The 18,169-nt window shown below is 42.6% G+C and overlaps 1 protein-coding gene across 2 annotated transcripts; it reads left to right on the top strand.

The window, feature by feature from the left end:
• The first annotated feature begins 5,062 nt into the window (after positions 1 to 5,062).
• RBMX2 (RNA binding motif protein X-linked 2) lies at positions 5,063 to 9,917 on the top strand. 2 transcript variants are annotated; one of them, XM_083596647.1, is made up of 6 exons: positions 5,063 to 5,160; positions 5,710 to 5,825; positions 5,940 to 5,991; positions 8,317 to 8,446; positions 8,786 to 8,963; positions 9,339 to 9,917. In XM_083596647.1, the coding sequence occupies exons 1-6, from the start codon at positions 5,156 to 5,158 to the stop codon at positions 9,695 to 9,697; spliced, it is 840 nt and encodes a 279-aa protein (XP_083452773.1). In that variant the 5' UTR covers positions 5,063 to 5,155; the 3' UTR covers positions 9,698 to 9,917. The 2 variants fall into 2 exon arrangements, with proteins under 2 accessions (XP_083452773.1, XP_083452774.1); XM_083596648.1 differs by having other exon boundaries at positions 8,786 to 8,971; positions 9,350 to 9,917.
• The last annotated feature ends 8,252 nt before the right edge of the window (positions 9,918 to 18,169 follow it).

The following is an 18,169-nucleotide window of genomic DNA, read 5'->3' as shown; positions in this document are numbered from 1 at the left end:
AAGGAATAAGAACATAGGACTTTGCCTTATGCTGAGTTGAATGAATTGGTCTGTCAAGCTCTAGAGTTTTGGACAGGGTACCCTACAAACCGTACCTGGTGACGCCAGGGGTTGAACCTGAGACTGTCTGTATGCATGGCACATCCTCTAGCACTAAGCATGTTCCTCAATGCAGCATGGGCAAGTGTTTCCCCTTGCACATTTTTTTTAATTATCTGCAAAACTCCTGGTTAGCCTAACTCCAGTGGTCTCTCTCTTTTGTACAAGGATTGTGTTGTTTTGGCTCCAACTCTGTAAGCATGAAAGGACTTGAATTGGCATTAGTATATCATAAAATCATAGGATTGTAGAGTTGAAAAGGACCATAAGGATCACCTAGTTTAACCCCCTACAATGCAGGAACCTTTACCCAAAATGGGGCTCAAACCCACAACCCTCGGATTAAAAGGTCTCACGCTCTACTGACTGAGCTATCACAGCAAATCCATCCAAACCTGCAACAGAATCTGCAAGAGAATGTTGCATTATGAACTGCTCCTGCTCAGGATACTCCATTCCACTCCCCCTCCTTCCTTATTTTCCACCCCACTGCCTCCAGCTGTCAATTAGCATTCTGTGGCATCTGATCATGCTCAGAGTCCTCAATGGTTTTCCCCTTTAGGGGCTTTTTTCACAAAGATAAAATGTTTTGTACTTTGTAAATCTTGGAGTTACCCTGATCCTGCTGATGCCTCCCTATCACACATGGGAAGTACTATTTTGGTTACATATGCAATGACACTCACCACCTGCACATTAAAAATAGAGGGGATTGTGATGGTTTCTTCATGGAGATGGGGAATCCCATTTAAATTTCTCTGATCAGGCATAAAACTAGCCTATGTCATCTCTGAGGAGTGTATTATTAACGTGGTTCTTCTCAGACCTCTCCAGCTCTTTGTGGGAGGAGAAACATCATCATGGGAAGGAACCACATAATTGATGGGGTCCGCATGGATCTTGTGAAACATTTACTGATACATCAGCTTTTGTGGATTAGAGCAGAGATGGGGAACAAGCTGCTCTCTATATGGGGATGGGGTATATAGCTCCGTGGTAGAGCATCTGCTTTGCATGCAGAAGATCTCAGGTTTAATGTTGACATCTCCAGGTTGAACTGGGAATGCCCCTGTTTGACACCTGGAGAGGTGCTGCAAGCTACAGTAAACTACGTGTAGCGAGCCTTTGGCCAGATGTTACTGAACTACAGCAACCATCAGTCTCAGCAAGCATGGTCATTAGTTAGGGAATGATGGGAATTGTAGTTCAGCAACACCTGGAAGGACAAAGGTTCCCCATACCTGCTGTAGACAACACTGAGCTAGCTGGACCAGTGTCTGTCTCAGTAGAAGGCAGCTTCTTGTGTTCGACTCTCAACTCCCATCAGTACCTGCCAGCATAGCCAATGGTGAGGAATAATGGGGTGCCAGCCAAAGCTTTCTGGGAAGGCTGTACCATAACCAGGATGCCACCCCCTGGTGCAGCCTTTCCCAACCTTGGGTCCGCAGATGTTGTTGGACCACAGTTCCCAACATTTCTGCCCATTGAGCCATGCTTTCTGGGATGACGGGAGCTTTAGTTCAGCAATATATGGAGACCCAAAGTTGGGAAAGATTACACTAGTGGTTCCCCGCTTACTTCATTTGACAGGATCACTCAGAACAGGACCTCTGAAGGAGATCATAATGTTTAGGTAGGTAGATATGAGGGAAGGCAGATATTCAGATAACCTGGTCCCAATACTCTTGAGCTTTAAATATTAAAAATGTCTTAAATTGGGTTCTGAGATTAACTGGGAGCCAATGAGGCTGACAAAGCACAGGTATTGTATGGTCAAATATCTGCAATTCTGGACCAAATGGGCCCCACCAAGCTTTGTCTGCCCTCAGCTAGCCCCAACCTGCCTGTCTGCCTATTTTAAACCAGTCAGAAGAGTGGAATTGGTTGTCAGCTTCCTCCTCCCCAGGAAGGAGGATGGGGCAGGAAGGATGGCAGGAAGGAGGATGGGGACAAAACAAGAAAAGGTTGGCTCTGCCTATTATTGGCTCTGTATCTGCTATTCATTTTGCCTCGGTCTCCTGCTAGCCTTCCACCCTGCCAGTCCCAATGGACACCAACCTTCCCTGTTGGAAACCAAATGGACCTGCCCTGATACAAACACTGGGAGGGTGTGGGAGAGGTTGTCCTGGGAAAAGGCATCTCAGGAGCATCTCTCAGCCCCTGCAGCTTTGGTGCCTGATACCACACTGCAATAGGCCAGAAGCCAAATAAGCCCAGTGTGGTAGTTGTTTCTGAGCGATAGGTAAATGTTTAAAAATAGACCAACACTTATCAGGCACTGGTGATGTCATTGCCTGCTGAAAAGTAATTAGCTGGCTCTTTATGAGGCTGGTCTCTGTTGCTCACACCTCATTGCTTCCTTCCTACTCACACCAGCTAGAAATGCCAAAGGAGCTCTTTAAGCCAGCAGGACACTTACAAACATTTGTACAGTGCTTAGATCGTTAATAAGATGCCGAACTATAAAAACACAGTTTGTTGGTGTCATAAATTGCAGGACAAGGTCTTCAATGCTCCCATTCCAATCTGGTTAAAGTAGTAGTCTTCAACTTTTTCAGACCCAGGACCCACCCAACATGCCTTTGAGGACCCACTTCTTATCCTGATTACTATAGTATACCATAATTGGAGGGGGGGCGTGGTGCTGCTGTCATTACCCACACCACCTTAGATCAGGCTATGACCCAGTAGTTGAGTTGAAGACCAGTGAATTAAATGATACAGTAACTCACAAAAGCTACTAGTCTACAATTACTAGCTGGATGCAACATGTAGCTGGCCCTCTAAGTGTCCCTATTTTCAAAGGACAGTCCCAGATTAACATAAGCCATCCCAGTTTCTGATTTTACTCTGAAATGTCTCGCTTTTCTTTAGGAAGTCTCTATTTTGATCGAAGAAATGTTGGAGCATATGATAGAATGTCCTTATTTTCATCAGAGAAATGCTGAAGGGCATGGAGTTATGTGACTCCAAGCCAAGGAGATAAGTAACTATTGATATAGTAACTAGGGGTGGTTGGCTTTTTCTGCCCAACTCTGCAAGGGACTGAGTCCCCTAAGCCCGGAAACTTATGTCCCCACTGTGGAAAGACGTGTGGATCCAGAATTGACCTCCACAGTCACTTACAAACACACTGTTAAGTCAGTGTTCATGGAAGACAATCTTACTCACCAAAGAAGAAGAAGATGATCAGTCAGAGATGAATAGATGGAGGCAGGATAGTGAAAGCAAGGCAGATCTTCATTTTTCTGTTGCAACAGAGTTCCCTCCCCTCCTTGCAAGGAGGTAATAGAGACCCAGAACAAAATGTGCAGGAACCTTTAAACCTTTTGAAATTGCCAACCCCTTAGCCCGAGACCACCCTAAAATAAGGTTACCACATGTCCCCGTTTCCCAGGACAGTCTTCAGATTTACAAATCAGTCCCCATACAAAATCCACTGAAGTTGAAAAGTATCCCGGGATCCAATGGGGAAAAATCTGGTAACTTTACCCTAATTTCAGAAGGGAGGGGCTGAATTGCAGTCAGTTTTGTTAATGGGATTTGCAAGTGAAAATACAACTGGAAAGCTTTTCCCATTTCCTCCTATTGCAGAGGAACATTTGAGGTCACTTTGGGAGAGTCAGAATGGCTTCAGGATTGCCCTCCTGTAATATTTCAAACATGTGGTTTATATACTTAGATATGTGTGGTTACCTTGTGGATTTATGAACACTTATTCTATATTTGATACCTTAGAATTCTGATAAAGCTATACAACCTTTAGAAGACATCTGAAGGCAGCATTGTATAGGAATGGTGTTTTTTTTAAATGTTTAATGTATTACAGTATTGTATTTTTATATATGTTGAAAGCCACCAAGAGTGGCTGAGGCAACCCAGTCAGAAGGTGGGGTATAAATAAAAAAATTATTCTTATTATTCTTATTATGGAATAGGACGTCCCTATTTTAATGGGAGAAATGTTGGAGGTTATGCATGTAGTTGAATTGACTGGAAACTATTATTACTATGCTATTATTACTGTTACTATTATTTCTAATTTCTTACCCACCCTCCTGCCACATACGGTCCTGTGATGGGTTATAATAAATTAACTGTACAGTACTGTATTAAGAACAGTTTCCAGCTGGATGAGTATGTGTCCATTTTTGTATTGTTTTTAAACTCTTTTGTTTTGTTTGTGCTGTAGTAACTGTTTCTACTTGTTTCTTTTATACTTTGTACATTGCCTTGGAACGTATGTGGAAGGCAACTAATAACATAACCCACAGCTGTCAACGTTCCCCTTTTTTAAAGGAAAATCCCCTTATTCCGAATAGGATTTCTCGCAAGAAAAGGGAAAAATTGACAGCTATGACATAACCTACCCTGATTCTCCACTGTTTTTTAAACTCTATGCAAAGCAGACGCTCTTTTCCGGGGCTTTTTCCTGAGGAGCCGCCTCACTCACTAGGAAAGATGTCCCTTGTACAATTTACACACGAGGAGCACAGCCACCAGTGTCCACCGATACCCACATTTTTAAACACCTTGGTTTGAACACGTGGGAATTCAAACCTTCTGCATCTTAAAAAGGGTTTATGAAATTTAAAAGCATTAAAACATGTTGATTGCATGGACATTTAGTTTGGATCATATTATTTATTAATCAAAACGCAGACAATTGGAATCGAAGCCACGCGCTCCAGAGTAGTCCGGTCCCCCCAATGGAACCTCCCATTACGAAGGACAGAAGAATTTTCACCACAGGGATGTGAAAGGCTAGAGCGACACCGCTTGGCACCACCAACGCCAATGCGCAGGTTTTCAAATTTCTGAACGGTAATGTCAAGAATGCGTTCTACACTGTTTCTGTCTCTATGGTTCCATTGCATTATAGAGCTCCGGGTTGGGACAGCATGACCGAGAGAGACGGAGCATTGGGATTGGTCATCTCGTCAGGAGGCGCGACCTATCAGGGACAGGAGGAGGCGGGACTACGCGTGCGCGGCCGGTCGGGCTTGTGCAAGGTGTGTTTTTTTTTGGTTGCACGCAAGAGACGAAGAGAACCCCCATGAAGTAAGTGAGCGGGCGGGGGTAGGGAGGTTTTGGTTTGGTATGGCGTGTGGAGGTTTGGGAGAGCGAGGGGGCTTCTCTTGAATCAGTGCTCGGCCTTATAGATCGTCTTTCCGAGAGCCGAGACTCAGCCTGAAACGTGTGACGCCCTGACACGGAAGAATAGCACGTCTGAATTTGCGCAAGATCGCCACGCATTCCTCTCGGGTCCTAGCTGTCAACGTTTCCCTTTTTTAAAGGGAAATTCCCTTATTCCGAATAGGATTCCTCGCAAGAAAAGGAAAAAGTTGGCAGCTATGCCTTAAATATGCCTCAGTATTGTGTGGCGCTAGGACGAGATCGGCGACGTACAAGTCTCTCAATTCTGCCATGAGCCTCGCCGGGTGATATTTGGCTAATTACCTCTCTGTTCCTCACGGGGACGGTGTTTTTTAAGCTGCGGAAGGACCATGTACGCTGGCGCGAATTGCTGGGACACCCTTCAGGGTGGTGAGAATGGATGTGAAGTCTGTCCTGAACTCACACGGCTTTTGTTTCTCTCTCTTTCTCTAGTCCACTAACCAAAGTGAAGCTTATCAACGAGCTGAATGAGCGCGAGGCACAGCTTGGTGTACAAGATAAGGTCTCCTGGCATGCTGAGTACAGCGACAGTGCCTGGGTGTTTGTGGGTGGGTGTCAAGCGCAGAAGCAGCCTCCGAGGCACAATCCCTGAAAGTATAGCAGTTTGTGCGACTTTTGCTGGGAACTGTACTTATTTCCTCCTCCCCTTTTTTTGCTTCTAGGTGGTCTTCCCTATGAGCTAACAGAAGGCGACATTATTTGTGTGTTTTCACAGTAAGTGAAAAATTGAGATCTAGTTTGTATTTTACATAAAAAACATAAATGAGTTAAATACATAAACATATAATCCTTTTTGTATTTAATTTTTTATTAGTTATCCAAATTTTAACAAATCAATCCAAATTGTTTAAACATTTTAAAAAAATAATTAGGTTTCCTGCTCCTGTGCAAACATATGTCCAATTCCTCCAGTTGTTGCCTTCTTCATTCTTCTTACTTAATCATCTTCTCACCCTTCTATTCATTTTAATTCATTTACATAGCTAGCCGCTCTTGTTGCCTTACAGTCAGCTCCTCTGTTATTTCCCAAACACATAAATGTCTGTGAGCAGCCTTTCAGGCACTCTTCTCAGGTCTGGTGTGAAGAGAGATTAATTGCCATCATTTATTGTCCATTCAACATTCCATTTCTTTGAGAACTCCTTTGAAGGCATCCCTTTTGACTTCCCTCCCCCACACTGTGGATCTTAATGTAATGATTTCCCCCCTCTGTATCTCTATCGCAACTATTTTTATAAATCCTTTGTCAATCCATAGTTCAAATTTTTACTACAGATTTTCTGTCAATCCTACCAAAGTATGTAATTGATCACAATAGCTTTTCAAATCAATTATAAACTCCCCATTCTTTATTAAAGACCTTCCTGGTTTCTTTTTTTTTCCCCTGTAAGTTTTGCCATCTCAGCATAGTTCATCAGTTTTGTCTACCATTCTTCTTTGGTTGGTGTTGTACCAACTTTCCATTTCTGGGCTAAGAGAGTGTGCACAGCCGTGGTCGCATACATAGTTTTGTCTGGCCCATTGGGATCTCTGGTCCTATAATACCTAAAAGAAAAACTTCTGGTTTCTTAGGAAAAGTTATTTTCAACATGTTTTTCAGTTCATTATATATCATTTCCCAGAGGTCTTTAAAAACATTTATGGTGCAGTCTACTCAGAAGTAAAAGGTAAAGGTACCCCTGCCCGTACGGGCCAGTCTTGACAGACTCTAGGGTTGTGCACTCATCTCACTCTAGAGGCCGGGAGCCAGCACTGTCCGCAGACACTTCCGGGTCACGTGGCCAGCGTGACGAAGCTGCTCCGGCGAACCGGCACCAGAGCAGCACACGGAAATGCCGTTTACCTTCCCGCTATAAAGCAGTACCTATTTATCTACTTGCACTTAAGGGTGCTTTCGAACTGCTAGGTGGGCAGGAGCTGGGACTGAAAGACGGGAGCTCACCCCGCCGCAGGGATTCGAACCGCCGACCATGCGATCGGCAAGTCCTAGGCAAGTCCTAGGCGCTGAGGTTTTACCCACAGTGCCACCCACGTCCCATACTCAGAAGTAAGCCCCATCAAATTCAATATGACTTTTCCACACTTCCTTTTGTTCTGCTGCTTTCCCCTGGGGAAAGCCATTCTTTATAGTGCTTGATCACAATTCGGGTTTTCTTCAGATTGATGTTCGCTCCAATTTAGAATTAAAAGAGAGTGTTTACCCTGGGAAAGGAGCAGGGCAAGGGGAAAGCCGCTCGGACCCATCCATAAAAAGCACAGGGCAAGCAGAAAACTACTTGGCCCCGTGCTTTCTAGATATGGGACATGAAATTAATGGACAAGGCTGAGTTAGGTCCATTAATTAATAGTGTTACAACCCACCCCAGTTTCCATGAGTGGTGTGAGACTCCCAGGTGTGCTTTCCAGGGTCTGTGAGCCTGCTGAAGGCAATGAGACACAGCAGAATCTGTGGTGTCATTATGATATGTGTTTTATTTACACGTATATAGAACTTGTGTCTAGATGGAGGGACTGCAGAGTGTTCGCATCACAAGATGGTCCTATTCTCCCATTGCTGCAGCCTCAGATTCCAAGAGACCGCAGACATCATGTCTGACCCTCTCTACAGCATAAAACAAGACTGCCTGCCTTGTACTTTGCCTCCCCACACTCCAGCTTGAAAAGGGACACCTTTGTCCTGTTTGCTTATCTCATCCATCACTGCAATTCTGCCCCTCGCTTCTGAAATTCTGGCTTCTTGTCTCTGCTAACTATCTCTCACTTCAGGGAGAGGCTTTCCCCCACTGTAGGTGGGGGAATAGCCTGGCTGGCTATTTATGCACTGTTCATACTAGATGGCTCTTGATGTGACCCAGTGTGGCAGTTACATTCATGGATACAATTTTTGAAGCAGGGTTATACCCTTCTCACCTCTCTGCCTTGAGAAATTAAACCCTACCTCAGCATTTGTGTTTTCTTAATATTTCTTGGCTTGACTTGTATCCTTCCATGTTTTCAGTGTGAAGCCTAACTTCTGTTGATCTCTGTTTTTCTTTTCAGGTATGGGGAAATTGTGAACATAAATCTAGTACGTGATAAAAAGACAGGGAAATCCAAAGGTTTTTGTTTCATTTGCTATGAAGATCAGCGAAGCACCATTCTTGCGGTTGATAATTTTAATGGAATAAAGGTTGGTTTGGCAATTGGAGACATAAAGTGTCTAGAATTCCTCTCTGTTGTACTTAGCTACTAGAGTCAGGCTGTGATAAGTCCTCACTCTGGAAGATGCATTGAGTCACTAGACTCTTCTAGGAAAGGTTTGCAGAAATTGAGCATTTTCAATAGCCCTCAAAAGGACTAGTCGTAGTATTTTGTCAGGCATCTTAACATTCTATGAGTTTAGTTCTTATTTTGCTCCAGGCTTATGTTTTGTGGTGCCACATCTGCCTAAATCTAAAGAAGAGGAGAATAACAAGGTTGCCAGTTTAGATGTGTTTGTTCCATAATTGTAATGATTCTCTGCTCACAGATTAAAGGAAGGACAATTCGTGTGGACCATGTGGCTAACTATCGCCCACCGAAAGACTCTGAGGATATTGATGATGTAACAAAAGCTCTCCGAGAAAAAGGATGTGGTGCTCAAACACCTCCAAGTTCACCAGAGTCTTCAAAAGATAGTGAGGTGGTAGTAAAAAAACACAAAAAAGGTAGGATTGTCTAGCCTTTGTTTAACGGGTGGTTTGAGGTGAGGGTGAAGGAACTGAAACAGATGGCTAGTCTTTATGTGTATTTCTCTTAAACTGTTGCCTTTGATCCTTACAATGTATAATGCAAGGTCAGCAGTAGGGCAGAACTGATACCAAGAATAAAAAGAGCGAACTGAATTTGGGAAAGATGGGTTTAAAAATGTTTCGTGTCTGATTGTCTTGGGATTGTTAGGGCATATGACACACTAGGAAGAAGAGTTTCCTGGAGAGATGAAATATTTGGGAATGGTTAGGTGAAAGAGCAGAAATAAAGAGGACCTTTAGTAGGGATGTGGCAAACCTTTTTGACCTCTGTGTCTTGCTGTTCGTCTAAAGAGAAAAGCAAGAAGAAGAAGAAAGAGAAGAGAGAGCACCGAAAATGCGCGAAAGAGGAACAGCTTGCAGACTCGCCTCCTTCTAAAACCAGGATCAAAGTTGAGAAGGAAGACCCAGGGTATGAATGGCATGCCAATGCAAGTCAGCAGACCTGGAGTAGCACATCTGGGCACAAACATGCAAGCAGGGCACATCATGAACAGGAGTCTAAGTATGAGCATGTGAGAGTGAGGTCTCGAGACAGAGCCACAGACAGGGACAGGCAAGAACAGAGAACAATTCACAGTGAGAAGCACAAGAAGGTAGATACTTCCAAAGAAAGGCCCCGAGCAATAGAAAGCAGAAGATCCCGGGAGTAATGGGAGAGAAGAAAAGACCTGCAAGGAGGAGTCTTCAAGCCACCACAGACCCGCCTGACCCTGTGACATGCAGGGAGCCCTGAATCCTTGGTGGAGTGAATGTTGTGTGCTGTTGGCCTCCGTTTGTTTTTAAGTAACTTTTTATTGTTTTAGAAATAGAAATAATGAATTTTGCAAATAAATAGACCATGTCTTCACATGTCATTTGTATATATCACAATCTTGTACCTATTATTTCTCCACTAATCCCAATATCACATCACCCAGATTTTTATCAGCAAGGGAGAGTTAAACAATTTGAACACTGGGAATTCACATTGCAAGATTTCTATACCAATAATCAACCTATATTTGGTAACCAAATAAAATTAACTTTGTCAAATCTTAAACACAAACTGGATTTATTTTAATCATATTCATAGTTTCATTATAAAAGAACATGTAAAAACACAAGCTCTGAGAGCCTTAACACAATCTGAAAATTTATTAAGCATAAAGGATTAGTGTCTAAATTGTACTCTATATAACTTAGTGCAGGATTGCCCAACAGGTTGATCAGGATCGACTCGTAGATCACCTGACTGATTTCTGTCGATCGCAGCCCAGCTCTCCAAGGCAGCCTGAGAGAGCACAGCATGCTCCTCGCAAAAGACGCACCTGCACAACAAAGGCATAAGGAGAAGGAGAACCAAGGAGGCAGAGGAGGCATACACAGACGGAGAGGCATGCCATGAGAGAGAGAGAGAAGCTGGGTGCAGAAAGGATTCCTTTAGGTTCACACTGTGATAGGAATTTTATGGTCTAAGATATATGGTAATGTTCATAAGTGTACCAACCAAGCACATACATAGATCAGCACAGGAAGACCAACCTGGAACCATTTTGATTCCTAAACTGATCAAATGTTTTCTCTGCAAGGTCAAAGTGGAAAACCCTCCCCATTCTCTTTTCCTTCACAAATCCTGCCTTAAGGGTATGTCTGTGTTTGAATAGGGTGTGAGCCTGTGACCTGGCCCAGGAACTAAGTATTTATCACTACAAAAGAATGGCCAGGCTCCCCAGGCAATCCAATCAAGTAACCTGCCAGACAGGAGATCAACAACAACAGGAGAAAACAATATTCAAATTTATGTTTTATACTGCCTTTTCTGTGATGTAGGTGTGATGTATCTGAGGGGTGGTCTTAGGTTACACCCCTTCTGTGATGTATGTATGATGTTTCTGGGGGTGGTCTTGATCTACAAGGTGGCAGTTTCAAAAGTCTTTATAAGGCCTTGCACAGCATTTTTCTGGGTCCTCCTCCTTTCCTGCATTTGAGGGGAGCACCCTGTTGCAACAGATCAATAAAGATCAAGCTTACTAGCTGCTTTGCTTCTCAATATTCTCTGGTTGGCCTCTGTTATTCTCTCCTACCAATAGGGAACCTATGTAAGGACTCTATATGGGCTCTTGGATACCCCATAAGGGAAAAAGGGCAAAATGTTGTTTACAACAACAACACACACACACACACACACACAGAGAGAGAGAGAGAGAGAGAGAGGGAAGCCCAGCACACTCTGACTGGCTTTTCAGAGAACTTTTGCCTCCCTTTCTCCCCCCCCCCCCTTAAATTCCCCCTTCTCATGTTAAGTTAGCCACCTCCTTCCACACACGCACCCCATGCACACTCCTTGTCCCTCCAGTTTGAGTGTTTTTCCTCCCCCCATCCCACTTAAACTCCCCCCTCCCATGTCAAGTTAGCCACCTCCTTCCACACACGCATGCACCCCGTGGTTACTTGAAAAATGGGCACTTTTCACATGCAGACCACAATTAAGTCATCAGCTGGAAATTAGAAGCTAAGGTTGCGTTTACAAGCTGACTTCCTTGCTCGAAAGCAAAAGCCATCCAAATCCAAAGGGGCAGGCGAAAGCGCCATCCATGCTGCTGTTAAAAGACCTGAAGGGAAGTGTTGATCTCATTCCAGGGTTCTGAGTGTTAATATGCTCTTGAAAAACTCTTTTTTAATTGGTTTCCTTTGAAACACTTGTAAACACCATGTAATGCAAAAAGTCACATTTCACATAACGACATGTGGCTGTGCTTTTGTCGTCTTCGGTGACTGCCTACCTTGATGTAGTCCACTTTTCTTCAGCTGGTGGGTGCTCAGAGACCCAGATTTAGGGCACATTTCAAGCACACCAGCAAGAGCCATGGCAGCGCCAGAGGGAGGAAATTGCTCTCCCCCCCCCCCAGGATACAGCCCTCCCCACTTGCCTCCTCAATTGCTGGGCTCCTGTCCTTAATGCATACTATTTGTCTCAAATTAGACCTTAATATAAATGAGATTGCCTGACGAAAGCAAGCTCACACTTCTCTTTGAATTTGTATAGATACTTAAGGTGCATATGTAAGACGTTTGTTTATAATTATATTTTGAGAATGATTCATGTTCTTATGTAGCTGCATTGTTTAATACTTTCTGGATTTCCCATGATCATATTATAAAGTAGCTGTGTTCTATGTTACAAATCAAGCACTGCTAGGAGTTGTCCCCCCCCCCCAATGTACCGTATTTTTCGCTCTATAACACGCACCCGACCATAACACGCACGTAGTTTTTAGAGGAGGAAAACAAGAAAAAAATATTCTAAACGAAACACTGGATGTATGATTTTTGTGGTTCATGCTGTGGCCACAGACATGTGATCTGACAGTGAGTTCGGGGTAGCCCAATGCAAAAATCCTGAGGATCCATGCTTTGCAACCACGTTTTTGCACCACTGCGGCCCCAGGCAACAGTGGGTGCGTGATTTTTTTGGTGCAAGATGTAGCCATGGACATGCTATGTGATCTGATGGTGAATTTGGGGTGACCCAGTGCAAAAATCCTGAGGATCCATGTGGATCTGTGCTTTGTAACCACGTTTTAAGTGGGGAGGGAAGGAAAAGCACTCAAGGGACAAGGAGCACGCGTGGGGTGTGTGGAGAAGGATGCTGCTAATGATGCAGGCGAGGGGTTTAAGGGGAGAAGAAGCACGCGTGGGGTGGGTGGAGAAGGATGCTGCTAATAATGAAGAAGAGGGGTATAAGGGGAGAAGGCTCCTCTCCTCTCCTACTTTGCTCCTTTAAAGCAAGCAGGCTCTGCTTTTCTCCCTCCTCCCCGCTCATCCTCAGCTTAGCGAGCTGAAAAACTTTGCTGCTATTTAGCGAGCTGAGTGGGGAGGAGAGAGGGACAGAGAGCCTGCTTGCTTTAAAGGAACCAACCGGACAGGAGCCGCTTACACTCGTGTAAGTGGCTCCTCTCCTCTCCCGCTTTGCTCCTTTAAAGAAGCAGGCTCTCTGTCCCTCTCTCCTCCCCACTCAGCGGCTCTTCTCCCGCTTTGTTGTTTCAAAGCGAGCCAAGGAGGAGGGAAGGAAGGGGAACCATGGATCCTCTGCTCACGACTGCAGCAGATCCCCCCGCCACCCGTAGGCATTCCCTCCATAACACGCACAGACATTTCCCCTTACTTTCTAGGAGGAAAAAAGTGAGTGTTATGGTGCAAAAAATACAGTATTTCTTATCGCTAAAAAATTCATCGTGGACTAGATTTTTTTTTTTTTGAACCACTGTGTTAAAGAGTCAAGCATCGTGTTTAGTTCTGTTAGTGGATTTTCCATTGGAAGCATTAGTTCTTTCCAAGTATTTTACAATAAGCTTTACAGCTACACCCACAGACACACACATATACACACAAAATAAATGCATTTGCAAAAACTTACAAATTTGGTTGCATATGAACATATCATTTACAAGAATTAAATAAAACAGTCAAAATATTTAACTTGTACACTGAGTTACGAGTACCATATTTTTCACTCCATAAGCCACAATTTTTTATTCCTAAAAAGTAAGGGGAAATGTCTGTGCGTCTTATGGAGCAAATGCGTGGTCCATGGAGCCGAATTGCCCAGGGGCAAAAAGCAGATAATGCTTTTTTTTTAAAGAAAGCAGGAAGAGGGTGTTGAAACAGAGCCGCTGAGGAGCTAATCAGCAAGCGATCGGGAGGGGAGATAAGGGACTCTAGCGATAAAGGAGGCTGCCTGGGGGGGGGGGTAAAGACAGCGAACTTGCAAGGAGAAGAGACAGGAAGATTAAAGCAATAAGGAGAGTAATTAGAAGAAAAGAAGGAGCAAAATACTGCTCCAGCTAAGTAAAAGACACTAAGAGGGAAGGGGGTGTTGAAACAAAGCCGCTGAGCAGCTGATTGGCAAGGGATCGGGAGGGACATAAGGGACTCTAGAGATAAAGGAGGCTGCCTGGGAGCGGGGAGGTGAAAGCACATGGATCCTCAGGATTTTTGCATTGGGTCACCCTGAATTCACCATCAGATCACATAGCATGTCCATGCTACAGCCTGCACCGAAAAAATCACGCATCCACTGTTTTGTGGGACCACAATGGCGCAAATACGTGGTTACAAAGCACAGATCCACATGGATCGTCCGGATTTTTGCATTGGGTCACCCCAAACTCACTGTCAAATAACATATAATGTCTGTGGCCACAGCATGAACCACAAAAATCATACATCCACTGTTTCGTTCAGAATATTTTTTTTCTTGTTTTCCTCCTCTAAAAACTAGGTGCGTCTTATGGAGCGAAAAATACGGTAATTCCAATTAAATCAGGTATAATAACGTATGATGTTTAGATTGGTGAACATAGGCAAATAATAGTTTATACCCGTAACAATTCAAAAGTATGTTTTAATATCCATTTTTTGCCATTGGTTACATATATCATAATTAGAGAAAGACAGTGGTATCTCGCTTTTCGAACGTTTCCGTTGACAAACATTTCTGTTTTCGAATGCTGTAAACCCGGAAGTAAATGCCTTGGTTTTCGAACATGCCTCGGAAGTCAAACATGTCATGCGGTTTCCGTATTGAGGCTTCCGTATTGAGTTTTTGGTTTTTGAATGTTTTGGAACTCGAACTGTCTTCCAGAATGGATTACGTTCGAAAACCGAGGTACCAATGTAATAGGGAGTGAAGGAAGAGGGATAACATATGTTCACCAGACTGTATTATAGATGTACTTTCCTACCATATGCTTCATTGTGAAATTGTAATAAAATCATACCAAACTGCATAAAAGTTGCCATGTTTCTTTTGTCCTGTCACTTTTAATTTTTGTATGAGTGTTTCTAGCAGTGCTGTCTGCCAGATGATGGTCTATATTTCATAACTGTAAGGATTTCCATGATCTGGCAGTAGCTGTTCTTGCAGCGGTTAACAAATGTGTTATAAGTTCTTATTTCTAATGCATAACATGTCTTGGTTGTATAATTTGAGCCAGCTCTGGGTCATGGGAATTGTTTGTGCTCTGATCAGAGATATTTATGAAAAAACAGCTTTCCAAAAATTTTCATATTTGGGGCAATCCTACCACATATGCTGGCGTGTCCCTATGGTAGCACATCCTCCCCAAGACATGGGAGAGCTGTTTGGTTTTATATATGCTATACATCTGGGAGTTAGGTGCCATCCATGTACTTTCTTGAGAATTCTTTCCCTTGTCATTGCTGATAGGGATTTGGTCCTAAGTTAATTTAACCTTTTCTTCTATGTCTAAATACCAATTTAAAAAAGATAAAGGTAAAGGACCCCTGACAGTTAAGTCCAGTCGCAGACAACTCTGGGGTTGCGGCACTCGTCTCGCTTTACTGGCAGAGGGAGCCGACGTTTGTCCGCAGTTTTTCTGGGTCATGTTGCCAGCATGACAAGCCTCTTCTGACGAAACCAGAGCAGCGCACGGAAGCGCCGTTTACCTTCCCACCGGAGCGGTACCTATTTATCTACTTGCACTTTTTGGCGTGCTTTCAAACTCCTAGGTTGGCAGGAAAATACAAGCTTAGTTCTCACCAATTTCCTAATTTTGCTGAGGGCAAAATTGTACCTCTATAATAGTTATATACATGGATGAAGTTAGACCTTTCATCACCATGTTTTCTCCATCTATTATTTTCTCATATGCTGTTAATTATCCAGTAGCTTCTTTTTTAGCTTGAGTGCGTATTAAAAGGATTGTAACTGATAATCCAGTAGCTATAGAATTGGAACATATCCCAATTGATTTTGTATTTCAGTTGCATACACACAAACCTTGCCCTGGGATAGGACCTTCACCCCTTAAAAGTTGTGAGTGTAAACAGGTTTATGAGCCGGTGTAAGGAACAGAACTTGTTTTTCATAAATGCTATTGCACTTATAGACACACCATCTGCTTTCTGATATTGTCCATTGGACTCCTGTTTGAGTTGACACTAAATCTGCCATATTGCTTAAGTGACTTGCTTCATAATAACTAAGTTTGGGAGTCCCTATCCACCTATGGTGGGATGAAGGGAAAGCATTAAAAAAAAAAAGTATGATCTATCTGATTGGAATTTGAATTCATTAATCCTCCTTTGCCATTATGCAATATGGGCTGATAGGTCCTAGACTGGCCATATTTCCAATACAAAAAGTAATTCTGGCACCAGCATTACTTTAGATACAGCCTGTCAACCAGTAATAGACAGATTCATTTTGTTCCAGTGCCATATGTTTGAATTTATTGTTTTCCAAACTTTGTTATAATTTACCTGGTGTAAAGTTATAGGTGACTGCTATTCCTAAATATCTGAAAGTTTTCCTGGCTATTGGTATCTGTAATGTTTTAGAAAATATTTTTTGGAGCCTGTGGTGTATGGAAAAACACTCCTGTTTTTTTGAACTCTTACTTTAAGTCCAGAAACAGTGGGGAAAGCCTCAAATTCCTCACTTAACACCCTATCAACACTAATGGGATCTGATGTACATGATGTACATAAAATAATACCATCTGCATAAAATCCCAGGATGTATTCCTTTCTGTTAATGGTTACCCCCTTTCCAGCTAAAATTGAGTGTAGACTTCTTGCTAAGTGTTCTAAGATTAATGCAAATAACAGAGGTGATAGCCGACAGACTTGTTTTGTTTTGTGGCCAAGAAGACATTTAGGTAAATCTGTATTATTTATTCTAATAGTGGCAGACGACATAGCAGAAATTTCCCCTAATGGTAGGGTAAATTTAGGGCCAGGATTGTAAAAAAATTATAATCCAAATTAAGAAAAGAAATTGAATGGTAAGATTCTAACTTTGAGGAGTATGGTTTGGAGATTCCTACGTGAAAACAATTGAGAATAGTAGTAATGGGTCCTTTTTGCAAAGATATTTTGCCAACAACATCTGTTTAAAGTATGTACAGTGGTACCTCGGGTTAATAATCCGTTCCGGAGGTCCGTTCTTAACCTGAAACTGTTCTTAACCTGAAGCACCACTTTAGCTAATGGGGCCTCCTGCTGCTGCTGCGCCACCGGAGCACAATTTCTGTTCTCATCCTGATGCAAAGTTCTTAACCTGAAGCACTATTTCTGGATTAGCGGAGTCTGTAACCTGAAGCGTATGTAACCCGAGGTACCACTGTATTTACATTTATACCTGTAGTCGTTTTTTGTAAATAATTATTAATTTTCTCTACCAATTCACACCTTCTATGTTTACTGTTCTTGTTCTGTTAATTAATTGGAACTCCAGCAAGTTTACCTAAGTTCCAGCTCTGGAACCTTCTTAAAACTATTAAAACATTAGGGAAATACAGCTTGAAGCATACTCTATTTGAACAGCAGAGAGTAATGCAGCACCTCTGTGGGTACAGAGTACTGTATACCACAAGCATAAAAAGCAAATATATTTCAAACATTTTAAAGAAATAAATGTGGGAGTATATTGAAATCAACCTTTGTTTTCAAACAACATATGCCTGTCCCCAGGTGCCTTCAAGAATGCATAACCCGTTCCAGTCCGGATGCTTTTGTTTTCTGTGGAGAAGTTTTTTTAAAGTGTCAAAAGGTAAATCCTGAAAGATCTTAACTGGGTTGTTGTCTTAGGTTGGATATTCCTTCCAACTTTCTTAATAGCTTTCCAAATCTCACATTTTTTCTTGAAACAGTGAAAACACATAATAATGTCCCTTGAATAAACTGGACCTGGGACCGGAAACTTTTGCACATTTTGTCCAAATCCAGAAAGTTGCAAGTGTGAATGGATTTGTAAGCCAATGTAAAGAGCAGAGATGTATTTAAAAACAAACAAAAACAGAACATTGCTTTTATAAGGACACCATATATTTCCAAGTTCTTTAAGTTGCCCTGCTAAGCTTGCTTATTGCCAGACATTAGCTCTGTCATGTTGCTGAATTAGCATGCGTTGTCATAGCTGTTTAGATTTGGGAGTCCCCATCCTCCAACAGTTGGGCAAAGGTACAGCAAAGATTTTTTTAATGTGTGGTCTGCCTGTTTGCAATATGAATTTGTTAAGTTTCCTTTGTCATTTGGACATATGGATTGGTGTGATACAAACTGGATAACATTTGAAATAATAATAATAATAATAATAATAATAATAATAATAATAATAA

The sequence above is a fragment of the Podarcis filfolensis genome (genome assembly GCF_964270895.1).
Source record: "Podarcis filfolensis genome assembly, chromosome: Z".
Taxonomy (NCBI): domain Eukaryota; kingdom Metazoa; phylum Chordata; class Lepidosauria; order Squamata; family Lacertidae; genus Podarcis; species Podarcis filfolensis.
The sequence above is the reverse complement of the archived record's forward strand: the minus strand, read 5'-3'. Positions and strand labels throughout refer to the sequence as shown.